The following is a 27,265-nucleotide window of genomic DNA, read 5'->3' on the forward strand; positions in this document are numbered from 1 at the left end:
TCTATGTTGTGTCATATGAATATTGCTGTCTTGAACTATGAACATTTTTTAAATTTAAAAAAGGTATGTACCAGGAGTTCTTTTGTTTATCAGCCTGGAATAAACTATGCAATAGCGTGTATCCTCACCTCACCTCATCTCACCTCACCTCACCTCACCTCACTTATCCCAACTCACCTCACCTTACCACATCTTCCCCACCTCATCTCACCTCACTTACCTACCTCACCTGCTCTACCTCACTTAACCTATCCACGTCATCACACCTACCCCACCTCACCTGCTCCATTTCACCTGCCCCACCTTCCCTTACCTCACCTACCCCACCTCTCCTAACCTCACCTGCTCCACTTCACCTACCCCACCTTCCCTTACCTCACCTACCCCATCTCCCCTTATACCTCACCTGACCCACCTCCCCTTACCTCACCTGACCCACCTCCCCTTACCTCACCTGACCCGGCTGAGCCACCTCCCCCTTCCCTCACCTGACCCACCTCCCCTTACCTCACCTGACCCACCTCCCCTTACCTCACCTGACCCACCTCCCCTTACCTCACCTGACCCACCTCCCCTTCCCTCACCTGACCCACCTCCCTTACCTCACCTGACCCACCTCCTTACCTCACCTGACCCACCTCCCCACCTCACCTGACCCACCTCCCCTTACCTCACCTGACCCACCTCCACTTACCTCACCTGACCTACCTCCCCTTACCTCACTTACCCCACCTCACCTTACCTCACCTGACCCACCTCCCATTACCTCACCTGACCCACCTCCCCTTACCTCACCTGACCCACCTCCCCTTACCTCACTTCGTCATCTGGATGACTTATACATTGTAACATGTTGTGTCTGACACCAGGAACTGTGATACTCCCAAGCTGATCGAGGCTCTCAAGTCCAAGAGAGTCCGGGACATATCCTGTGGTAGTTCCCACAGTGCGGCCATCATATCTAACGGTGACCTGTACACCTGGGGCCTGGGAGACTACGGCCGTCTCGGACACGGTGACAACACCACACAGCTGAAGCCCAAACAGGTGAGTGAAGACTGCAGCAAGGAACAAACCGGCATCAGCTCTGTGCATTTAATGTTTTTTTGTTATGAAATGTAATATACGGAATAAACATCTTCTCCTCTTTCTTTACAGACCACTATCTTAATCATTAAAACAAAATATGTTAGATTATGCAAAATCAATGACAGCTTTCAATGCAATAATGCAATATAGTCTACAAAAGTAGTCTGTTTGTGGATGTGGTCTTACTTTGTAGGTTACAGGGAATGTAGCAGTTATTGAAACAAAGTGCTTAAGTAACCTATCAAATGCATTGACTACCTTGCAGTTATTTATGTTAATGTTATCCACATGTACCATGTACCAGAGGTGGAAATAACCCATTTCCCGACGTCCGAGTCCAGTGTTTTTTTCTGTCGGTCAAGCAAATTTGTATATCATGCTGTACCGGTGTCCAATTGACTTTCCAATGTTAATAATGTTTATTTAAAAAATCAACAAGAAAACGGCCGGTATAGTGGAAAAACTTATCAGGGCAAGTGATTTTACATGTGCCACTGTACCGGAGTACACTAGCTTTCTTTTTCAGAGAGATCGTCCTTGGGGTACATATTATGCATTTTCCGGCTGAAAAATGTCCTGTGACAGTTGTATCAATGTTTTTTGAATAAAAAGATTGAACAATAAATAAACTCTTTTATTTATTATACGGACCCTACCTCACGGAGTTACCTCCCTTAGCGCATGCGCACCAACTGGGTAGGCTCCTAGACCCGTATCATCATTCCTTCTGCTGTCACTGCCGTGAACAGACGTTATATGTAACCATTCATGAGCCGCACAGCGCTGAATACCGCTATGTCTGAGACACCACCTGTATGTATGGTCTTTATTTGCCTAAAACAAGGACAGTAAAGCTTTACAGTTGGTTGTTTCATAATTGTGACTTTGTATTAATACAAAATACAGCCGAACTTTCCCGTGGTTTACGCATGCGTGTTGCTCTGCCATGGCGGGAAGTTTAGCGTGCCATGTGGTCGTAATATTGCGTATTAAAACCAACTATTACTTTCATTGGTAACCTTCACGTATTTTTCAATGTTTTCTACGTGTTTATATGCTGCTGGCCGCCGTTAACTAACATGCTTGCGTGTTTGTTTTCAGGCCTTTTCATCCTGTTCGGTCTGTGGGGGTAGTATCCCCGGGCCGACAGTCATACAAACTGTGTTGCCTGTCTGGAAAAGACGGGACACGGCGCTGATTCCTGCCCTATTTGTCTGGCCTTTTCCCCGGCCCAGAAGAGGCGGCTGCCGACACGTTGTTTTATCATCGGAGATGCGCGAGGCGGAGGGGACCTGACGCAGGTTCCCCCGTCTAAAACAAAACGAACGTCAAAAGGGAAAAAAATCCGAGGCCCTTCCCCTCTCCTGCCACTTCCGAAAGTGGTTTTGACATGTCGGTAATGGAATCTATGTTTCAGCAGCATATGGCCTCCGTCGAAGTCCTTCATTCGGGAGTCGGTTGGAGGTCTCCGGCAGGAGTTCCTCACCCACTCCGGACGGGGGGCGGAGAGTCCGGGGGTGGGATCGCCGGGCTCGGCTCGATCCCTCAGCCTTGAGGCGTCTATAGATCCGTTGCCTCTGGCTTTGGATCCGGACGCCTCAGCTGCTCCGGAGAGGGAGGTGCTCCCAGTCCCCCTCTCGGAGTTAGCGCAGGGACCGTTGAGTATTCCTGGTATTCCGGTCCTTGCGCACACCCGCCCCATGAGAGTGGAGGCACCAGTTCTGCCTGGCCTGCCTCCAGCGTCTCGGGACCGGGGTCCACGCACGCCTGCTGGCGCCGACGTGGAGCAGTCTGTCTGCTCTTCCCTTTCTGTGCTTCCTAGCGTTAGGCAGCCCACCGGGTCGGGGTTAGGGTCCTCCGAGTCAATGGAGCTTGGGGAGGTTGAGGAGCATGACGGAGGCTTCCGTTTTGCTTCGGCCTTGCGGGAGGTCCGGCAGAGAATTGCCGAGGGCCTACCCCAAGCCGCGGTGCCTGCTGGTTGCGTGGACTCGACTGAGTTCCGCTTGCCAGGCGAGGCGTTTGCCCCTAGGCAACCCTCGCAGACGCAGCTCCGCATTCTGCCTTCGTTGGTCTCGGACGTGGTCGATCCCCTCTTGTCTGGTGCCCGAGTACGGTTTGACTTACCGGATCTCGTGCGGCGCTACCAGCTTGGGGAGGATTCCCTGTTCGTTGTGCCAATTGTAGACGAATGTGTGTTCACTTCCGCGCCCTGGGGAGGCTCGGCTTCCTCCCGAGCAGCTCCGGCTGCCGGCAAGGGCGCCTACTCCACCTTTTGCCCTCATAAGCGCCCTCGGCACGCACGCATACCGACCTACGGAGGAGGTTCACCGAATGCGATGCAGCAGGTGCGGTGGTGGTCCATGAGGCCTACCTCTCCTCGGTTCAGAGGTCGGCCCTGAGGCGGAGGGCATGCTCGACGTGTCGCCGCATGTCGCGGCTGCTCGTCAGCTTCGGAAGTTCAGGCTCACCTCGCGGCTTGTCTTGGCGGTCTGCTGCTCGCCGGCGGTGATGTCGCGCAGTCATGGGGATCGCCAGGCTGTGGCTGTCGACGTCCAGGTACTCGGCAGCAACACAGCAGACCTTGCTGGCCCTCCTTTCCGTCTGGGGCGACCCTCTTTCCAGGGCCCAGCAGGTCATATGGAGGCTGCCGCTGCAGCTACCTCCTTCAAGGACTCTAAGGCCTTGTTGGAGCACCCGGTGGTGTCTCGCCCCAGCGCTCCGTGCCACCTTCCTCCGCCGGGTGCAGCCTACACCGAGTCTGCCGGCTGGCCGGCCGCTTGGTAGGGTAGGCGGAGGAACAGGGTCCGCCAAAGGGTAGGGGCAAGGAGCAGTCCTCGACTAGCTCCCAGCACCAGCGGCGGCGGGAGGTCTGCCCCGACCTCCGTTAACCCATCAGGCTGCGCTCGAAGCCGTGTGTCGCGCCCAGTCAGCTCCGCTACCGGGTCTACACGCGCTCCTACCCCATATCCCAGTGGGAGGCGCCTCTCTCTATTCCTGCCGGAATGGGAGAAGGCTACCAACAACAGCAGGTGCTGGCCACGGTCAGCATAGGCCATCTCCACTATGGGCGAGGTCCGCCCGACTTCACCGGCATCGCCGCACTCGGTGCCGTCATGTCAAGCCAGGGCGGACATATTCGCGGACGAAGTTCAGGCTCTGCTGGACAAGTCCGCAGCGAAGCATTCCACCGGAGAGGAACAGGCGGGATTTTATTCCACGTATTTTCGTCCGAAGAAAGACGGCGGGTTCCGTCCGATTCTCAACCTCAAGGGGTTGAATCGCATGCTTTCAAGTACCATCCTTCAAGATGGAGACACTGCGCTTCGGGTGATCTCATCTGTTCAGCCCGGCGATTGGCTCACGTCAATCGACCTAAAGGATCGTATCTACATGTACCCATACATCCATCGTTCAAGCAGTACCTTCGGTTCTCTTTTACGACGGGATGTATTACCAATTCAGGGTGCTCCCCTTCGGCATATCGACTGCCCCAAGGGTGTTCACCAAGCTCATGTTAGTCCCAGCTACCCTAGCTCGCCGCAAGGAAGGCGTTGTTACCCTTACCTAGACGACTGGTTGCTCGGAGCACTAACACAGCCAGCGCAGTCAAGATGCTACTCACACAGTGATAGACATTCTAACTTCGACTCAGGGTGGATCATCAACCTCAAGAAATCCGACCTGGTACCCACCCAGGACTTGGTTTTCTTGGAGCGATTCAAACGAACAAGGATCTCGTTTCGCTGTCGCCCGACCGGGTCACCAGAGTTCGGGAGATGGTATCTTCATTCCTCTCCCAGCCCCAGGCACCAAGCACGGAGGCTCCGTCTACTGGGCCATATGGCGGCGACGATCTCTGTAGTGTGGCATGTTGAGGATCGCGTCCCATACAGCAAGCTTTGGCTCGGCTGTGGACTCACACGGAGGATCTGGAGCGCAGTCTCACAGTCCCGAGTGGTTGACACCTCACCTTCAGTGGTGGACAAATGTCGGGAATCTCACCAGGGGTTCCTTGAAATCCCGGACGCCAGCTCTCACAGTTCAGACCGATGCGTCCCTCACGGGCTGGGGTGTTCTGGGCAGTCTGTCGGCTTCGGACTCTGGTCCGAAGCAAGCCCACCTTCACATCAACGTGTTGGAACTGAGAGCTGTGCGGTTGGTATTCGGCGCTTCAGAGAGCATGTCCGGTGGCCAGGTAGTCCGTCTTCAGTTAGACAACCAGACGGCCATGTCGCACATCCTGAAGCAGGGAGGCACGGTGTCCCCAGCTCCTCCGGGAAGCGTGGGACTTTCTCTCTGGTGCGACCAGTGCGATTGTCAGGTACTCCTGTTTATCTCCGGGGCTGGAGAACGTATGCGAGCAGATGCGCTCTCTCGCCGGATCCTGGCCCCGCGACGAGTGGATGCTCGACAGGCAGATATTCACAGTAATCTCCCGGCAATGTACGGGTCGCTCCAGGTGGATCTGTTTGCGTCCGGCGGGACGCATCAGACACCTCCGATGTTCTTCTCTCGGATACCGACCCAGGGCGTTGGCTGCCGACGCCTTCCTGCTGGATTGGACGGGCAAAGTGCTCTGGGCGTTCCCGCCGTTACCACTCATTCCCGTGTCCTTTCACAGCTGTCCACCCAGCCAGCTCGGCTACTTGTGCTACTGGCACCGCTTTGGCCGTCCACAGAGCTGGTTTCGGTAATTCTCAGGTTTCTGGCTCAGCCTCCTGTTCTATTACCTTTGCGACCGGACATTCTCACTCCAGAACGGAGCGCCCACCCAAATCCACGGATTCAGTGGGTGGCGGCCTCTGTCAGGTCTAACCTCGAGGCACGCGAATTCCTGCAGCAATTGCAGACACAATTCTGGCTTCGGCGGATTCGACAAACGTTCAGTACGAGGATAGGTGGTCCCGCTATGCGCTGGTGTTCAGATAAGGGATTGCAGATCCTTTTCTGCGGATTTAGTCCAGTATTGGAGTTTTGCAAGCTTCGTTTGGAAGAAGGCCTGGCGGCTTCGACCATTCGCTGGCTACTCCACCGCTATTTCCACTTTTCACACCCCTGTCGATGGTGCTCTTCTGGGGCAGCACCTCTCGCATACAAGCGCTTTTCGCTGGGCTGAACGGATTCGACCTGCTCTCAGGCGAACCAGTCCACCTTGGGATTTGTCGATCGTGCTTTCGATTGGCTGTCCGGTCCCTACTTTCTCACACCCTATCGGCTATTTCCATTCAGTTGTTGACCTGGAAAGCTGTTTTTCTGGTGGCGGTAACATCTGGTCGTAGGGTCGGCGATTTACATGCTATGTCGTCCGACCGGCGCTGACTGTGTTTCACGCGGATCGTGTCAGTATTCGCCTCCCAGATACTTACCGACCGAAGGTCGATCACGCTTCCATGTGACAGCTCCTATCGAACTTCCTACTCTTACCCAGCCTTCCACATCGGGGACCACTCCCACGAGCACTCACCCGTTGGATGTCCGTAAGACGCTCAAAGTCTATATCAAACTAACGCAGGGAATCCGCGTGCGGGTACCCAGCTGTTCTGTTGTTACGGTGGCGGGAAGGCTGGTCTGCCAGCGAGCAAGCAGACTTTGTCTCGCTGGCTAGTCTCTCGTATTTGTTGCGCTTATCAGGCTAAGGGCAAGCCTCCCCTGAGGGGTTGAAGGCTCACTTTCGGTCAGGGCAGTAGCGCCTCAAAAGCTTTGCATCGGCACTCCCCATTGAAGAGATCTGCTCGCCGCTATTTGGAGCCGCCACACGCGTTTATACGGCATTATCAGCTCGATCGCATTCCGTAATCGTGCGAGCTTTGGCCGTACTGTTCTCTCCAGTGGACAGTGTCCTGCCACCCTGACCGAAAGTGAGTCTTGGTTTATTGGTTTGTTTTGACGCTACTGTACAATAATTCCATTATTGACATGTCTGCTACTGTGAGCTCACTCAGAGAACCTGTACCCCTTTCGATTCTCTACGAGTTACTATATCGTTAGTGAGTGGTATTTTGCATTCCCCCACGGTGCTCTCATGTAGCCACTTAGTGGGTGGGGATTCATTGACATTTCGCTTTTCACGTGCAATGTCTCATTATGCTAGAGAGGTCGCCTTTGAGCACAATTCCTCCTGTCAGTTCCCCTCCCATAATGCCTCTCGAGGAAGGCTAAACTGGGACAAGTGACAGGTGAGTGTTATGGCGTCTGTTCAGTTTTTCCATGATACGATCGCTATGTTTGTGTGTGCTTGGACAGAATTCCCTCCTCCCTGGCCTCCGGTCTTTGGGTGTCTGTGTTTATGCATAATATGTACCCCAAGGACGATCTCTCTGAAAAGAATTAACCAAACCTGCAGAGGTTTTCAATTCTTTGAAGAGAGTCGCCCTGGGGTAGGGCCTCCCGCCTCCCATAATTCTGTTCACTGATAAGAATTCAGCAGAAGGAATGATGATCTCGGGTCTAGGAGCCTACCTAGTTGGTGCGCATGCGCTAAGGGAGGTAACTCCGTGAGGTAGGGTCCGTATAATAAATAAAAGAGTTTATTTATTGTTCAATCTTTTTATTCAAAAAACATTGATACAACTGTCACAGGACATTTTTCAGCCGGAAAATGCATAATATGTACCCCAAGGACGACTCTCTTCAAAGAATTGAAAACCTCTGCAGGTTTGGTTAAATTTTATAGTTATTTCCACCCCTGTGTACTACTACTTGCTGACTGCTACTGAGAAAGAGTAAGTGTTTTAGATACATAAGCCTTGACAAACTTCTGTTATATTAATGCCTCATAGAATGTACATTTTCAGTAAAATGTATATGCCTGGGTCTATGCTATATCTCCTGTGGACATGAGTTTTGTGTATGTAAATGTTCCCCCTACAGGTCAAGGCCTTGGCTGGTCAGCGTGTGATCCAGATTGCGTGTGGGAGTCGGGACGCCCAGACTCTGGCCCTCACAGACGAGGGTCATGTGTACTCCTGGGGGGACGGGGACTTTGGGAAGCTGGGGAGAGGCGGCAGTGACGGCTGTAACTCCCCCCATGTCATCGAGCGGCTGACGGGACTCGGGGTGTGTCAGATTGAGTGTGGTGCTCAGTTCTCTCTTGCTCTCACCAAGACGGGTCAAGTCTGGACGTGGTGAGTCAGTGGTCAGCTAAAATGTCTATCATGTCAGTTCACACAACTCTAACTACATGTCTGGTGTTATGAGGTGGGAATGTGACTGTTGACTTAGCATCTCCCAAGTAGCTTGGGTTGCACATACTCCTCAGGGAGCTGAGAGTGAAAATGGAGTGCACATCGATTTATTTAATTGAGTGGCAATACTTCTTAGAGTGGCATAAGGAAGTTGGTGTGATGAACAACGGGGAGAGTTCTATGGATATACAATATCAATAATAATGAAGTTGTGCTCGTATTAATAATAAAAAAGTTGTATATCAATAGAACTCTCCCTGTTGTTCACCATTTCATTGACTAGGATAATAATTCTTGACAATGTGGAGTTGGTGCATTATGATGTCATTATTATTAAGATTGTAAATGAACTGTAATTATTTACATAACTAGAATGTAGTGATAATTAAGAAGGTAGGGTGAGGGTTTGGTACTCTTTTTATGTCATATTTTTGTTTCGAAACAACTGGTAGTATTTTGAGTGGGTTAATGATGTTGTTGCTGATGTAGAGAACTAACGCCATCAGCTGTTGTGTCAACTCTGTGTTCTCTTCCAATTCCTAGGGGTAAGGGGGACTACTTTCGCTTGGGCCACGGGACAGACGCACATGTTCGGAAGCCCCAGCTGGTGGAAGGCCTTAAGGGCAAAAAGGTCATCCACGTAGCTGTAGGGGCCCTCCACTGTCTCACTGTCACAGACCAGGGACATGTACGTACAACCCTCATTAGGGTCACATATATCATGTCTAATTGTTTTTATTGACTGAGCAAAAAATGAAACAGTTATTTCATTGACAAATAAGCCAGGATGTGAACCATTGTCTGTGTGTCTTTGTCGATAACATCCACATTGGATAATATAACATTGGACCACTCTCTGCCTCCATACAGGAGGGGACTTGTCTACGATTCCAAACTAAGAACTTACGTGATATGTAGCGCACGTGAGACATCAGATGGATATTTGAAAATGCATACAAACCCGTCACAGGGTTTCAAGCAGAATCATATTTAAGAACAGTTCACTTATTGGTTTAAAAAGACCCAGTAGACTAGACCCAAGGAATACCCAATGAACCTCTCAATACTGAAAGTGAATGATAACATGCTCTTACTCAAACTAAACTAGTATCTGGCTCCAGGAATATGTCTCATATCATGAATAGGGTGATGTTTTTCTGGACTAAAAAAATCCAGACTGTTCTGACAAAGTGAGCTATATGTGACAGTACATATGACCTGTGTAGGTGTATGCGTGGGGCGACAACGATCACGGCCAGCAAGGTAACGGCTCCACAACAGTCAACAGGAAGCCAGCGTTGGTGCAAGGTCTGGAGGGAAGCAAGATCATACGTGTGGCATGTGGGTCATCTCACAGCGTTGCCTGGGCAACAACCGATTTGTCCACACCAACAACACACGAGCCAGTTCTGTTCTCGGCATCTAAGGATGCTCTTGGTGCTACACTGCTAGGTGAGGAATAGTCCAGATATACTACTCAACAGTTGAAAGGGATATTCATGTTGCTCAGAAGTACACCAAATTGATTCCTTGTAACTTGAAGGTTATGTTTGAGGAAGGTTTCTGTGTATTCCCATCCTTATATATAGTTGAATTATGTACTAGTCAAAACATTTAAGGACCTTCTCATTCTTTCATATTACTTTAATTAATTTGTGAAGGAATTTTTGTAGTATATATGAAAGAGTTGCAGAGAAAGGGACAGCCATTAACCTGTGCTGTGCCGTCTCGAACACATGGCTGTCCCTTTCTCTGCACTCCTCCCTCCTCCCTAGTAACAAATAGTGAACTGTGTCAATATTTTAATGATAGATTGTTAAACAACTTTATTATTTTTAGGACAAAAATTCTGCAAAAACTTCACAGAGTTGGTATGATGTTTTGATTATGATCAGCGTTTCACTGAGTATTTTATGTTTACTAGTTTTTGAGTTAGATTGCTATTCATCGGTCTGCTTTTGAGCCAAACGGACTACAGAAGGAATGGAGTCTTATCCTATAATAACATGAACAGTCAGATAATGATCTGATGATATTGATGCCAAGGAACCACCTTTGTCCTACTGCTATGACATTCTTAGAAAATACCGGTATGCATAGACACCATTTTTGGGAAGACCCTCTATACTGAACAGGTGACTGCGTATAAGTGTGACCTCCTGGTAGTTGCCAGGTTGTGATATGTTTTATAGATTTTGTCAGCCCTGCTGTATCAGCCTCCTTACCCTGTGTGATAACCTGCTGTCTTCCTCCGTACAGGGATGTTTGAACCCCAGGGTGATGAATCAACTCTGCCAGTGATGGCTCCACAGCTCCAGAACAAGAACAGTCGTCCGTCGCTGTCCAAGATCCTCCTGTCGTTAGAGTCGGATGTGGAGAAACAGAAGGCGCTGGCGCACGTACTGACGGCACTCCAGATTCTCTATGCCAGGTATGCCTCTTGCCCAAATCATGACCATTGCAAATGGCTGCCGGGGTGGTGGGGTAGCCTAGTGGTTAAAGCGTTGACTCGTCACGCCAAAGACCCGGGTTCGAATCCCTTCATGGGCACAATGTGTGAAGCCCATTTCTGGTGTCCCCCGCCGTGATGTTGCTGGAATATTGCTGAAAGCGGCGTAAAACCAAACTCAGTCAGTCAGGCATTGCAAATGGCTGCCAGGTTGCTTATGAGGAATGCAGCAATATTTGCTCTCTAACTCACTCCACATCACATCAGCCTTGTTAAGCATTGTCTGGTTGCCTGTCCCATCCAGTTTTGAATACTAGGTCCTATCAGCATCACCTACTGATGTACCAACACGTCAGCTTCATACTTGTCAAGCCGGCTGAGAGAGTTCCATCAAGATCCTTATGATCAGCAGGGGCAGTGGGGTAGCCTAGTGTTAAAGCGATCGCTCGTCACACCGAAAACCCAGGTTTTCATTGGTACAATGTGTGAAGCCAATTTCTGGTGTCCCCCTGTCAGATATTGCTGTAATATTGTTTTAACAGCGTAGAACCCAACTCACTCACTCACTTATTCATAAATTCCATCATAAATCTGTCTCCTCCACATTATCTTTATTTGGAACAGTTAACGCCTCCGTATCCAGGAATCATTGTCACAGACAGTTTAGATCGAAAGTATCCCTGTTCCAGGAATACCACTGTACTGATGTCTTTTCTTTTAGCGTATGTTGGACCATGAGTACAACCTTCGTGATTGGATGTGAGGCTCATTATGAAATGATGCTGTGATTCTGACCCTATCAACCTAACGAATTAATAGATCACGTGATAAGGTTCAGGGACTTATTGGATTTTATCCTACCCTGATAACATTGAAAAGTTGCTTATAATGACAATCACTAGATTGTTTGATCCAAACTCGATTATTAACAGGCAGCTGTCCCAGCTTGCATATGATGGAGGTATTGGCATATAATTGGTGTAGTGTGTCATTGTACAAGTGTAGATATGTTTTCACAATCAGATAGTGGTTTCCTTTATCCAAGTAGTGATGACATAAAACCCTCCTCACTTGGCATGTATCTGTATGTTGTAGAGATGCTATAGTTGGGTCCCTGGCCCAGGAGATTCAGGTGCTGGCCGAACCCAAGTCCTGTGTCCCAGTCACCGTCACACCCAGCCCCGACACCAGTACCCTCATGACGGCATCAGAAGGGGTAGTCGACCACACAGACATCGACGTCTCCATCGTTGACACCATGGAACAGAGTGGACATGTAAGTGGTTTTGATGTTTTCATTTTTGGGTGTGATTGAGTACAATTGAAAATTATCAAACCAGTTTTGAAGTGTCTCAATATCATTTGAATATGAATGATAACATGTTATTGTGTATGATCGAAGAATTGTGATTTGAAGCTTCTTCAGAGACTTTTTATCTAAGTTTACCATTGATGCCACTGCATTTTGACACACATCTGAACTGTTTTGTCAGGAACCATAATTAGTTCTGTATGCTTAGTTTAATAGAGACTCTTTTGTCAATTACTCCAGCAATGTCCCACCAGGAGCAGGGGACCTCAGAAATGGTCATCTCACATGTACCTTGTGAGGAGTAGAACAAGGTGTTTGCAATAACATGTGAACGGGTACACCACCATGTCTATTCAATATGCAGTGAATGTATTTGTTTTGAATGAGAATGAATTAGCAAACATTTAACCTCTATGCTGCTCTCCACTATTCTCTACACAGTGACTAGGTCAGCTGTGAGCAAGCATGATGTTTTTACGTATTTCTATCAGCCTCTCTATCTGATGTTGCAGAGTCAGTTCTCCATGGACATGTCGTCATTCCGAAGCATGCACAGCCTCGCGGCGAAGGTGTCTCCTGCCACCAGCATCATTGCAGAGACTTTCACGTCGCCGGACGAGGTGACCCGCACCATGGACAGTGTGAGCACGGCGTATCCCCCTGGACTGGACGAGTTCACCAGCAGAATTTCGGCAGATGACTCCCGGATCCTGGTTGACCTCCTCAAGCTGGCTGTAGCCTGCAGGGTCGGAGAGAAGGGCAAGGAGACACTGTCTGAGGTCCTCACTGCCCTGGGCAAGGCGTACCCTCAGGTAAATGTTTTAAACTTTGAAATGAAACAAAGGGTGTTTTTTTTTCATTGTTTGTGGAATAAATTTTTCAATTGGATTACCTGCTTCCAGCCCTAAAACAGACCACCTCCATGGTGTAGTGGTTAGAGCGTCAGCCCGGAGAGCGGAAGGTCGCGGGTTTGATCCCTGACCGCGTCATACCAAAAGACGTTAAAATATGGTACTTGTTGGTCCCTGCCTGGCGCTCGGCATTAATGGGTACAAGGACTGGTCGGCTCGGAGTCAGTATAATGTGTCTGAGTGGGGTATTCATGCTTCACTGCGGCATGGTATCTCAGTGGGCTAGCAATATAAAACCAGCTTCAGACCTACACATACACACGCATGTACATCGTCATATGAGCGAAATATTCTCCAGCGTGACGTTAAATCCAATTTCACCTCACCTCACCTCACCTAACACAAACACATCCACATTCACCTAACCACTTACCTGGGTCTTTTACTATTGTACGTATCTGCCTCAGACACTCCAACACCTATGCTAACACCAACCTTACCTCAAACCCCAACCCCAGTCCTGACCCGACCTCAATCCCAACATCACCCCCAACATCACCCCCAACATCAACCTCAACCTCATCCCCAACCCCAACCCCAACCTCAACCCCAACTCAGTCCTGACCCCAACATCAACCCTGACTCCAACATCAACCCCAACTCAGTCCTGACCCCAACTCAGTCCTGACCCCACCATCAACCCTGACTCCAACATCAACCCCAACTCAGTCCTGACCCCAACATCAACCCCAAGCCCCAACATCAAGCCCCAACTCAGTCCTGACCCCAACATCAGCCCCAACCCCAACATCAGCCCCAACTCAGTCCTGACAGCCCCAACATCAGCCCTGATCCCAACCCCAACATCAACCCCAACTCAGTCCTGACCCCAACATCAACCCTGACCCCAACTCAGTCCTGACCCCAACATCAACCCCAACCCCAACATCAACATAATGGTAAACGAAGGAAGACGTTTTTATATTGAACGATGCAAGAGAATGTGCCCACTGTGTAATATAGATGTGGAAAATGAAATCCATTTTTTACTTGTATGTCCTTTGTATAAAGATTTGCGTACGAAATATATAGCTGAATATTATCTATGTAAGCCACCTACATTAGCATTTAAACTACTTCTTTCATCAACTGACCAGCATGTAATAATAAAGCTGTCGTACTATATCAATTATGCTCTTATTAAACGTAACAATCTGATAAAAAGTGTTGTAGGTCCATCGTATTTCACTTCTTGTACATAATTTACTGCCTGTATCATGATTTGCTGTTTGGATCACTAAGTTCTACTTATTGCACCATATGTATAATTTGTACAATAAACATCTTTGACTTGACCCCAACCCCAACATCAACCCCAACTCAGTCCTGACCCCAACATCAACCCCCAACCCCAACATCAACCCCAACCCCAACCCCAAACCCCAACATCAACCCCCAACTCAGCCCTGACCCCCAACATCAACCCCAACTCAGTCCTGACCCCAACCTCAACCCTGACCCAAACTCAGTCCTGACCCCAACATCAACCCCAACTCAGTCCTGACCATAACATCAACCCCAACTCAGTCCTGACCCCAACATCAACCCCAACTCAGTCCTGACCCCAACATCAGCCCCAACCCCAACATCAACCCCAACTCAGTCCTGTCCCAACATCAACCCCAACATCAAGCCTCAACCCCAACATCAACCTCCAGCTCTGTCCTGACCCCAACATCAACCCCAACCCCAACATCAACCCCAACTCAGTTCTGACCCCAACTCAGTCCTGACCCCAACATCAACCCTGACCCCAACAGCAACCCCAAGTCAGTCCTGACCCAACATCAACCCCAACCCCAACATCAACCTCAACTCAGTTCTGACCCCAACATCAACCCAGACCCCAACATCAACCCCAACCCCAACATCAACCTCAACTCTGTCCTGACCCCAACATCAGCCCCAACTCAGTCCTGACCCCAACCTCAACCCTGACCCAAAACTCAGTCCTGACCCCAGCATCAACCCCCAACTCAGTCCTGACCATAACATCAACCCCAACTCAGTCCTGACCCCCAGCATCAACCCAGCTCAGTCCTGACCCCAGCATCAGCCCCAACCCCAACATCAGCCCCCAGCCCCTCAGTCCTGAGCCCCCCAACATCCCCAACCCCAACATCAACCTCAACCCCAACATCAACCTCAACTCTGTCCTGACCCCAACATCAACCCCAACCCCAACATCAACCCCAGCTCAGTTCTGACCTCAACTCAGTCCTGACCCCAACATCAACCCTGACCTACATCAGCCCCCCAGCAAGCCCCAAGTCAGTCCTGACCCAACATCAACCCCAACCCCAACATCAACCTCAACTCAGTCCTGGCCCCAACATCAACCCAGACCCCAACATCAGCCCCAACCCCAACATCAGCCTCAACTCTGTCCTGACCCCAACATCAGCCCCAACTCAGTCCTGACCCAACATCAGCCCCAGACCCCAACATCAGCCCAGCAGCCCCAACATCAGCCCCAACTCAGTCCTGAGCCCCAGCATCAGCCCTGACCCCAGCCTCAGCCCCAGCTCAGTCCTAACCCCAACCTCAACCCCAACTCAGTCCTGGACCCCAGCATCAATCCCAGCTCAGTCCTGACCCCAGCATCAGCCCTGACTCCCCAGCCTCAGCCCCAGCTCAGTCCTGACCCCAACATCAACCCCCCAATCCCAACTCCAGCCCTGGACCCAGCCTCAGAACCTTAACCCCAAACCCAGTCCTAACCCAGCCTCAACCTCAATCCCAATCCCGAGCCCAGCCCCAACCCCAATCTCCCAACCCCCAACCCCAACATTTCTGATGAGATGCTAACTAGTACTCTGTCCTTCACTTTCGTGTGGAGAAACAACCTGTGAGAAATATACTGTTCTTTCAGATTAAGGGAAATAATAACAACTCATTATCTTTCATTTTATTATCAATACTGACCTTGTTGTGTGATGTTGATGTTGCAGGTTCGCGGAGATGGTGCTGGAGCTGTGTGTGACAAGAGCTGGAGGATGTTTCTCTGGACCACAGGACTCGGACGTGCTACGGCCCAGCCAGTGATACAGGAGAGTCCCCACCCTACACCGATGACCGTCACAGCTGGGACGCGTCAAGATACCGGTTAGTGTCTGCGTCTCCACTCTCAGGACTGGAGTGTGGTGGATTATGTTAGTAAACGAAATGAAATATGTGAAGCATCTCTGCCCAAAAACAGTTCTGTCTGCGATAAATGTTAGGTGACTGAGGATTGTTTCATGTGAGTGAGTTTAGGTGTTTTGCCGCTTTAGCAATATTCCAGCAATATTCGGCAGGGGATACCAGAAATTGGCTTCATGTGGGGAATCAAACCCGAGTCTTCAGTGTGACAAGCCGGGACGGCTTTAACCACTAGGCTACCCCACTGCCCCTCTTTTAGCAGTATTTCAACATTACACACATAAATGGGCTTCACACTTTTGTCACAAGACTACCCCAGTGAGTGATTATGATTAATGTAGTGTGATTCCCAGTTGATGGTTATTGATATTGTTTCAGGAGCTGAGGCACTGCGTGTAGAGAGTTTGACCGGCTGCTCCACGAGAGACGGCATGATCCTCTCACCATCATGGGACGGGTCAGGAAGGACAGTAAGCCACCAGATCAGGTGAGTTTTACACAGGTCATACTGTCCTGTCAACACTATGTTTGAACAAGCTCCTTGGGAATTCTGAGTAAAAATATAAGCACCCACTAACCAACGTCAACAATGTCCCTGATGCATGCATAGATGCTCAAAATGTCAACGAATCCAATGTGGTAATGTCTTAATCAGGCATTATCAAGATCAGAATTCGAACCTGCTTTCTGTCAGCCAAAAGTCTTGAACTGTGAGAATTATCTTTCAAGTCCCGAAGACCCACATCTATCAATTCTTACATGGGAGGTGAGTAGCCCGCAATGTGTGTTGTCGCATCTTGTGATGTCATCACAGTGTCTTGTATGACAGTTATACGAAATAAATATTCATTCATATTTCTATCACTCTCATAATTAACCCTTTCAATTTGTTCAGCCTTGTGTGAGTTACTGAGTCTGTTTCTTTTCTTCTGTACTGAATGGTCTGATTTCTGGTCGTAGCTTTGAACTACGCGGGTCCAGGGTGACTTGCGCCTCACGGAAGTCTTCATTAGCCACTTTGGTTCCTGGGCCAACGGCTGGGTTGGCTGTTTACTACGTGCATCCTCGGCTTCGGGCTTTCATGGCTGCCTCCCTGGACGTAGCCTCTGAAGTGACCGCGACTCCCATCCTTTGTCCCGCCAATCTCTATTGACCTGGTGACCTGTCTGCTGGACTTCAAACTGGAGCTTCACGATGGACAGGAACATCATCCCAGACTGGCCGGCTGCATCTAGCAGCTGCAGGTATAGAAACTCAGCTCACTAGGTGACAAGACCTTTCTATTGCAGTTGTTGGTTTTGAAATGGTAGTGGATTTGGATAATTTGTACCCAACTGACATTCCAAAACAGGATAGGTTCCTGTGTACCCCGCTTTGGTAGGGAGATGGTCATCAGTTGGGATTACTGATATCAAGGGACAGGAGTGGGCTGGGGGTTCCCCTTGAAGTAAGATATGGTAATTGATTGGGATTATTGAGACCAGGAGGCAGAATTGGGCTGAGGTTCCTGAAATAGGATATGGTAATTGATTGGGATTATTATATGGCATGATCTCTCACCATCATGGACGGGTCAGGAAGGACAGTAGCCACTAGATCAGGTGAGTTTTACACAGGTCTACTGTCTTGTCAACACTGCATGTTTGAACCGCTACTTGGGAATTCTGAGTAAAAATATAAGCACCCACTAACCAACGTCAGCAATGTCCCTGATGCATGCATAGATGCTCAAAATGTCAACTATCAATGTAGTATGTCTTAATCAGGCATTATCAAGATCAGAATTCAACCTGCTTTCTGTCAGCCCAAGTCTTGAACTGTGAGAATTATCTTTCCAAGTCCCGAAGACCCACATCTATCAATTTACATGGGAATTGAGTAGCCACAATGTGTGTTGTCGTACCTTGTGATGTCATCACAGTGTCTTGTATGACAGTCATACGAAATAATATTCATTCATTTTTTATCACTTACAACCCTTTCACTTGTTCAGCCTTGTGTGAGTTAATGAGTCTGTTTTTTTCTTCAGGCGGGAATGGTCTGATTGGTGCATAAGAACTCGTGTCCAGGGTGACGAAGCTCCGATGGAAGTTCATTAGCGATGGTTCCGTCAACGGCTGGGGTTGGCTGTTTACCGTGTATCCCGTCATGCCAGCAGCTGCTCCCCTGGACATGCTCAGTGACCGCACCATCCTGTCCCGACCCTCCATTGACCTGGTCACCTGTCTGCTGGACTTCAAACTGGAGCTCACGATGGACAGGAACATCATCCCCAGACTGGCGGCTGCACTAGCAGCGTGTGCCCAGCTCAGCTCACTAGGTGACAAGACCTTTTATTGCAGTTGTTGGTTTTTTAAAATGAGTGGATTTTGGATAATTTGTACCCAACTGACATTCTGAAATAGAATAGTTCCTGTGTACCCCGTTCTGGTTGGAGATAGTCATCAGTTGTGATTACTGATATCAGGGGGCAGAAATGGGCTGAGGTTCTCTTTGAAGTAGGATATGGTACTTGATTGGGATTATTGAGACTAGGAGGTATATTGGGATGAGGTTTCCCGTGAAGTAGGATATCGTACATGATTGGGATTATTTAGACTAGGAGGCAGAATTGGGCTGAGGTTCCCCTTGAAGTAGGATATCATACTTGATTGGGATTATTGAGACGAGGAGGCAGAATTGGGCTGAGGTTCCCCTTGATGGTACTTGATTGGGATTATTGAGACTAGGAGGCAGAATTGGGCTGAGGTTCCCCTTGATGGTACTTGATTGGGATTATTGAGACAAGGAGGGAGAATTGGGCTGAGGTTCCCCTTGAAGTAGGATATGGTACTTGATTGGGATTATTGAGACCAGGAGGCCGAATGCGGCTGAGGTTCCCCTTGATGGTACTTGATTGGGATTATTGAGACCAGGAGGCAGAATTGGGCTGAGGTTCCCCTTGATGGTACTTGATTGGGATTATTGAGACTAGGAGGCAGAGTGGGTCTGAGGTTCCCCTTGAAGTAGGATATGGTGCTTGATTGGGATTATTGAGACTAGGAGGGAGAATTGGGCTGAGGTTCCCCTTGATGGTACTTGATTGGGATTATTGAGACTAGGAGGCAGAGTGGGTCTGAGGTTCCCCTTGAAGTAGGATATGGTGCTTGATTGGGATTATTGAGACTAGGAGGCAGAATTGGGCTGAGGTTCCCCTTGATGGTACTTGATTGGGATTATTGAGACCAGGAGGCAGAATTGGGCTGAGGTTCCCCTTGAAGTAGGATATGGTACTTGATTGGGATTATTGAGACCAGGAGGCAGAATTGGTCTGAGGTTCCCCTTGATGGTACTTGATTCTTGATTGGGATTATTGAGACCAGGAGGCAGAATTGGGCTGAGGTTCCCCTTGAAGTAGGATATGGTACTTGATTGGGATTATTGAGACCAGGAGGCAGAGTGGGTCTGAGGTTCCCCTTGATGGTACTTGATTGGGATTATTGAGACCAGGAGGCAGAATTGGGCTGAGGTTCCCCTTGAAGTAGGATATGGTACTTGATTGGGATTATTGAGACCAGGAGGCAGAATTGGGCTGAGGTTCCCCTTGATGGTACTTGATTGGGATTATTGAGACCAGGAGGCAGAATTGGGCTGAGGTTCCCTGAAGTAGGATATGGTACTTGATTGGGATTATTGAGACCAGGAGGCAGAATTAGGCTGAGGTTCCCTTGATGGTAACTTTTGATTGGGATTATTGAGACCAGGAGGCAGAATTGGGCTGAGGTTCCCCTTGATGGTACTTGATTGGGATTATTGAGACCAGGAGGCAGAACTGGGCTGAGGTTCCCCTTGAAGTAGGATATGCTACGTGATTGGGATTATTGAGACCAGGAGGCAGAATTGGGCTGAGGTTCCCCTTGAAGTAGGATATGGTGCATGATTGGGATTATTGAGACGAGGAGGCAGAATTGGGCTGAGGTTCCCCTTGAAGTAGGATATGCTACGTGATTGGGATTATTGAGACCAGGAGGCAGAATTGGGCTGAGGTTCCCCTTGAAGTAGGATATGGTACTTGATTGGGATTATTGAGACCAGGAGGCAGAATTGGGCTGAGGTTCCCCTTGAAGTAGGATATGCTACGTGATTGGGATTATTGAGACCAGGAGGCAGAATTGGGCTGAGGTTCCCCTTGAAGTAGGATATGGTACTTGATTGGGATTATTGAGACTAGGAGGCAGAATTGGGCTGAGGTTCCCCTTGATGGTACTTGATTGGGATTATTGAGACCAGGAGGCAGAGTGGGTCTGAGGCATCCCTTGAAGTAGGATATGGTGCTTGATTGGGATTATTGAGACCAGGAGGCAGAGTGGGTCTGAGGTATCCCCTTGAAACATGAGATGGTCCTGGATTAGGATTATTGGTATTTGGATGCGGAATGGGGCTGAAGCTAGATTGGGAATAGATATGAGTATGCAGAAAGAGTCTGGAGTACCCCTTCCAGGTATGAGATGGTCCTTGATAAAGGTTGTTGATATTTGGAGGCAGAAACAGTCCTTAGTACCCTATATGGGAGGAGACTGGGGTTATACATGAGATTAGTGATGTTTGGAGGCAGTTCCTCTGTTCAGTCATGAAATAGATAAACTCAGATTTCTGATGTTCCTACTCATCTTGTGATGGCTGCCTTCTGTGACCCATTCTTGTATGGACTGAGATAAAGTTAGATACCAAAGTATACCACAATGATGATACAGGCTTTTTCACCACAGATATCCAGAGTGCACGTCTGTCCTCACACCTAGATGGTCAGACACATTTTGAGCCCCCCTAATGTTACTGATGTATTGGTGACTAGGCTTTAAACCAAGTTTGTTTCATGAACCATTTGCGAATAATAAGGCTCCTTGACTCCACTCATTCTCCCACTTGTATGATGTGATTTGATTTGAAGCTTTACAACCCTGGTAGCAACCTAAGTTTTGCTCTGACTCAGGTGCCAACCAGAGGATGTGGGCTCTACACAAACTGAGGAAACTGATGGCCGGCAACTTCGGCCCCTCCATCAACGTCAACGCCCTTCTAGCCAGCCCCACCTCGGAGAGTCCAGACCAGGAGATGCCCCGGACATACTCAGTGGTAGGTAGACCTGATGGGATGGGGAAGGTTGTTGGTGGGGAGGTGGTAAGTGTAGAGGTGATGTAGGAAGGGGTCCTTATGTATGCATTCTTTTTGTTCACTGAGATTGAAGTACATTTGACCAGGCCATGACAGAATGGAGATCAGACCCACTGACGGTCAGTATCAGTGTCTCAGGAAGGTTATTTCAATATAGTCTTGTATATAATAGGTTGTATGTTGAAATATCTATAAATGTTTCCTTGGTTTCAAACTTGAATGTAGCTGTGTGTACATTTGCATTTCCATTTGCGTTGAACTTCATAGCACATGTAGTGATAACATGAACCTAAGAAAATGAGGAGGTGGGGTCTTTGTGTCAACCATAAGATATGCTTTTATGTATACATGTTGCATTTCATTTACACAGTGTCTGAGTGGGTCGGCCCTGGCCTCCCTGGTGAAGGGGGCTACCGGAGGCGCTACAGAGACAGTACGAGTACGAGGACCCCATCGTCCGCAGTGGCAAGCATCTCATGCACAGTCCGTTCTTCAAGGTCAGTCAAGATTCACTGATATTCTGCTAAATATGTGTAGCAGGACGTGGAGTCATCCCACAGATGACATCATTACCATGTCAGGTTGCTGACGGGGTTAACCTCTTTGGTCATGTGGACAAGGCGTCCGACTTAGGATTATAAGGTCCGTGGTTCGAATCCCACCACGGGACTCGGAAATTTTATGTCCGCTACATATATTATGCAGAGTATAGATTCAGTTTTGTTTCTTAATTTAGAGATCAAAGGATTTTGATTTATTTGTTCTTAGTCAACCTGAAGTCAAAAGTTTGTATGTAGATGCACTACCTGCACTTTAGGATTGTGTGTGAAGGGTGATGGGTCGTCCTAGGAGCCTTGTAGAGTTGTGTCCCTTAGTTGTGACAGAATCCTATAATCCTTTGTTACCTGCTTGATACTAGGTATGATGGGATAAAACAGTAGTATCATGTGTTGGAGTAGCATATCCATTTTAAACTGTGCAGGGTGTCCGTGTGGGCTACAATAAAACGAGCCATAGCCTGCACTAGTAAAGAGACAGAATCACACTCACTCTCTCACACTCGCACTCATACACACACTGATGCACACATATACAGCATTTCATGTGACCTTCACCTCTGCCTTGCAGGTGCTTGTGGCCCTGGCGTGTGACCTGGGTATGGACACTCTACAATGCTGTGCTGAGGCCCACAAATGGGCATGGTTCCGCCGCTACTGCATGGCCGCCCGCGTGGCTGCTGCAATCGTCAAACGGACGCAGCTCCCGGTGGTGTTTGCGGAGGAAGTGATGAAGAAGATTCAGGACATCGCTGCTGAAGGCGAGAAAATCACACGGGACCACGAGGCTCACGCTGTCTTTAAACAGATGCAGGACGAGCAGCTTCTTATGTGGATGAACAGGTATGCTGTCAGTATTGACTCGGCTTTGACAGTTGGCAGACCAAGTGACAGTTGTATGTTTTATGTATCTCCACCTTTTAATTATTTTAGCAAACTAATTGCTTTGCCTACCATGGCTAGTATGTCCATCAACCTGCTGGAGAACCAGTTTTATCAAAACTCACCCTGACATGATACCTCTCTGGTTAAAGATATGCGTACATATCTGGAGGTTGTGTCAGCTTACACTTTCTAATTGGCCAATCAGTGTCAGAGTTCCTAAATTGTTTGTACAAGTGAGCAAGCATTGGGACAGGCATATATATTTATGTATCTCTCAACTAATGTAACTGGAGAGTCTTTCATGCAAAGAATTAACTGTCATACTCATAACTTGGAAAATGTATTTACATTGGTCTCAAAGGCTACAGCCATAATAAGAACAAGTAAATTATATCGCATTGTCAGTGATGGAGATGAGTATCTACTGCACCTTCACTGATACATACACACTCATGTTGTTTCCAGGAAGCCTGATGACTGGACACTGAGCTGGGGTGGCAGTGGCCAGATCTGGGTGTGGGGTCACAACCACCGAGGTCAGCTGGGTGGGGTCGAGGGGGCCAAGGTCAAGCTCCCGGTCAGCTGCGAGTCGCTGGCTAGTCTCCGCCCCGTGCAGCTGATTGGAGGAGAGCAGACATTGTTTGCCGTCACAGCTGATGGGAAGGTATGTGAAGGTCGTAGTGTTGTCTGTTCCGATTTTCTCAGCCTGGCATGCATGTTAGGTGACATTAGGTATTTGTTTTCTAAGACTGAAGTGGCATCATTTAAATGGAATTGCTGATAATTGTGCTATAGAGGATTAGGCCTTTCTGTCACAGGTTTATGGTACTGGCTGTATCGCCACATACAGATGTATGGTACTTATTTTATGGATTGTGTACAGGTGTATGTCACTGATTTTATGGATTGTGTACAGGTGTATGTCACTGATTTTATGGATTGTGTACAGGTGTATGGCACTGATTTTATGGATTGTGTACAGGTGTATGGTACTGATTTTATTGATTGTGTACAGGTGTATGTCACTGATTTTATGGATTGTGTACAGGTGTATGGCACTGATTTTATGGATTGTGTACAGGTGTATGGCACTGATTTTATGGATTGTGTACAGGTGTATGGTGCTGATTTAATGGATTGTGTACAGGTGTATGGTACTGATTTTATGGATTGTGTACAGGTGTATGGTGCTGATTTTATGGATTGTGTACAGGTGTATGGTACAGATTTTATGGATTGTGTACAGGTGTATGGTGCTGATTTTATGGATTGTGTACAGGTGTATGGTACTGATTTTATGGATTGTGTACAGGTGTATGGTACTGATTTTATGGATTGTGTACAGGTGTATGTCACTGATTTTATGGATTGTGTACAGGTGTATGGTACTGATTTTATGGATTGTGTACAGGTGTATGTCACTGATTTTATGGATTGTGTACAGGTGTATGGTACAGATTTTATGGATTGTATACAGGTGTATGGTGCTGATTTAATGGATTGTGTACAGGTGTATGGTACTGATTTTATGGATTGTGTACAGGTGTATGGTACTGATTTTATGGATTGTGTACAGGTGTATGTCACTGATTTTATGGATTGTGTACAGGTGTATGTCACTGATTTTATGGATTGTGTACAGGTGTATGGTACAGATTTTATGGATTGTGTACAGGTGTATGGTACAGATTTTATGGATTGTATACAGGTGTATGGTACTGATTTTATGGATTGTATACAGGTGTATGGTACTGATTTTATGGATTGTGTACAGGTGTATGTCACTGCTTTTATGGATTGTGTACAGGTGTATGTCACTGAATTTATGGATTGTGTACAGGTGTATGGTACTGATTTTATGGATTGTGTACAGGTGTATGGTACAGATTTTATGGATTGTATACAGGTGTATGGTACTGATTTTATGGATTGTGTACAGGTGTATGGTACTAACTGCATAGCTCTGTGACAAGTGTACGGTACTGACTGTTTTGTTATTTGACACGTGCCTAATACTGAGTATATGGTTCTGTCACAGGTGAATGGTTATTGCCTGTATGGCTCTGAGTGAGATGTATTTCTCTCTGACAGGTGTATGGTACTTTCTGTATGTCTCTGTGACAGGTGTATGGTACTGTCTGTATATCTCTGTGACAGGTGTATGGTACTGACTGTATTTTTCTGTGACAGGTGTATGGTACTGACTGTATTTCTCTGTGACAGGTGTATGGTACTTTCTGTATATCTCTGTGACAGGTGTATGGTACTGTCTGTATTTTTCTGTGACAGGTGTATGGTACTGACTGTATTTCTCTGTGACAGGTGTATGGTACTTTCTGTATATCTCTGTGACAGGTGTATGGTACTGACTGTATTTCTCTGTGACAGGTGTATGGTACTGACTGTATTTCTCTGTGACAGGTGTATGGTACTGGCTATGGTGCTGGCGGCCGTCTAGGTATCGGTGGCACCGAGTCTGTGTCCACTCCTACACTACTGGAGTCAATACAACATGTGTTCATCAAGAAGGTTGCTGTCAACTCTGGAGGCAAACACTGTCTGGCGCTGTCCTCTGAGGGCGAGGTGTACTCGTGGGGGGAGGGAGAAGATGGCAAGCTGGGACACGGAAACAGAAGGTGAGAGGAGATGGGGTGGAGTTGGGTTGTGGGGGGTCTGATGGTCAGGATGTGGAGATTTATTATAAGATTGGGGATCAAGGCTTGGTTGGTTGTTTTGTTTAATGCCACACTGTGCAGTATTCCAGCTATATATGGCAGTGGTCTGTAAATAATAAAGTCTAGACCACACAATCCAGTGATCATCCTCATGAGCATCCATCTACGCAATTGGGATACGATGTCATGCACCCTGATAGTGTTTTTGTTTTCTCGATAATATTGAACAGCGTTTCCGCTCTCTGTAATAGCCCATGTGACCGGCCTCGTGTGATTGAGTCTCTGAGGGGGAAGGAGGTGATCGACATCTCAGCAGGTGGAGCACACAGCGCCTGCATCACGTCTAACGGAGAACTGTACACCTGGGGAAAAGGTCGTTATGGACGTCTTGGACATGGAGACAGTGAAGACCAACCTAGACCGAGGCTGGTAAGTCAGATATTAGTCCAGGCCAACTGTTGATGTTTTTATTAGTTCATTGTAATTGTAATGCGAGAACTTTCTAAGATGCTTTGCAGTCCTCTACAGTACAACTCATCCTTGTGCTTTAACTGTAATTATCCAGCCTCATGTAAGAATGTCGAGTTTTGATTGGATCACATGACTCTGATAAAATACCATGTACACCCATCACGATCCGCGAGCAGGGAGTACAAAAGTCGTATTATCCCGCCACTCCTCGGTGACCACGCGAAGTGAGAAAAGCGTGCATCGCCAAGCCTTTAGTCACGTGCGCTGCATTGAGGTCAATCTATCAGCTGTTGTCAACATGGCAGCAAGGAAACGTTTTGCCACAACAACTGAGAATGAAATTGATGCGTATTGTTTTCTTTTGATTTAGTAAAAACATTTGGCTAGATAAATGCATTATCACATCATGTCTCGGGAAATACGGGGTTTTATCAGTCCCTCGTAAGGTTGTATTTCCCTTGTTTTCGGCGAGGGGAATACCACCTTACTCGGGACTGATAAAACCCCGTATTTCCCGAGACACGATGTGAAAACTTATATAGTTAAGGTCAAATATGTACTTTAGTACACTATGACAAGGGGGAGAGCAAACTAGTTCTTAAGTATGTATCCTGCCAATTCAGTCTCCGAATTCCTTATAGTTTTACCTCTTAGAGACATGGGGCAGTTGGGGTGGCCCTGTGGTTAAGGTTGACATTCGTGTACGTTCTCTGGTTAATCTGCTTCGGTGGGTATTAACATATAACATATGATTTTTGTGTGAAAACCATTACATTTTATTGCTGTTTTAAAACAATGATTATTTTGTACTTCTATAGTCCGCTTTGATACCCCAATGCTAGGTAGTGTTTGTGTTACGACACTTTCTGGATAATCTGTTAACCATAGGTTGAAACTCTGAAGACGACGCGAGTGACTGATGTGGCTTGTGGGAGTGGGGACGCTCAGAGTCTGTGTATCACGGAGGATGACTGTGTCTGGTCGTGGGGAGATGGAGATTACGGAAAACTTGGTAAGACCTTTGCGCATCAGACAAATTTCAAGTTATAGAAGTCTATTCATATTACATGCTGAAGATGTGGGTAAATACTCAATGGCTCAAAACATTTTCAGCAGTGTATAATATTTGAAGTGGTCAATGTGTCTGAGCCTGATTGGGTGCAAGAAACTGTTGATCTGTGTATCTGTAAGTTCAGCGTGGGTGTGGGTGTTTCAGGTCGTGGGGGTAGTGACGGCTGCAAGGTACCGGTGAAGATTGACTCCCTGCAGGGCCTGGGGGTCATCAAGGTGGAGTGTGGGTCCCAATTCTCCGTGGCTCTCACCAAGTCAGGGGCTGTCTATACATGGTGAGTACTGGACATGTACAAGATGGCTATAGTGGAACAACTGCTTGGTGTGATATATAGATAATCAGACATTATCAAAAGTCTGTTCCCA

The 27,265-nt window shown here is 47.9% G+C and overlaps 1 protein-coding gene across 1 annotated transcript in view; it reads left to right on the forward strand.

Annotated features, from left to right (window-relative positions):
- LOC124287017 (E3 ubiquitin-protein ligase HERC2-like) overlaps positions 1–27,265 on the forward strand; it is a 177,279-nt gene that overhangs the window by 134,073 nt on the left and 15,941 nt on the right. Inside the window, 24 exon segments of the mRNA XM_046723473.1 lie at positions 870–1,047; positions 7,960–8,213; positions 8,817–8,961; positions 9,500–9,725; positions 10,533–10,704; positions 11,818–11,998; positions 12,547–12,847; positions 15,899–15,930; positions 15,932–15,972; positions 15,974–16,050; positions 16,465–16,503; positions 16,506–16,523; positions 17,640–17,691; positions 18,116–18,164; positions 18,166–18,406; positions 21,059–21,201; positions 21,611–21,646; positions 21,648–21,737; positions 22,369–22,640; positions 23,148–23,346; positions 25,104–25,318; positions 25,609–25,786; positions 26,717–26,840; positions 27,045–27,174. Of these exon segments, the coding sequence (XP_046579429.1) occupies positions 870–1,047; positions 7,960–8,213; positions 8,817–8,961; positions 9,500–9,725; positions 10,533–10,704; positions 11,818–11,998; positions 12,547–12,847; positions 15,899–15,930; positions 15,932–15,972; positions 15,974–16,050; positions 16,465–16,503; positions 16,506–16,523; positions 17,640–17,691; positions 18,116–18,164; positions 18,166–18,406; positions 21,059–21,201; positions 21,611–21,646; positions 21,648–21,737; positions 22,369–22,640; positions 23,148–23,346; positions 25,104–25,318; positions 25,609–25,786; positions 26,717–26,840; positions 27,045–27,174 (3,393 nt within the window).

The sequence above is a fragment of the Haliotis rubra genome, unplaced genomic scaffold (assembly GCF_003918875.1).
Source record: "Haliotis rubra isolate DU_JTF1 unplaced genomic scaffold, ASM391887v1 Scf399, whole genome shotgun sequence".
Classification (NCBI taxonomy): domain Eukaryota; kingdom Metazoa; phylum Mollusca; class Gastropoda; order Lepetellida; family Haliotidae; genus Haliotis; species Haliotis rubra.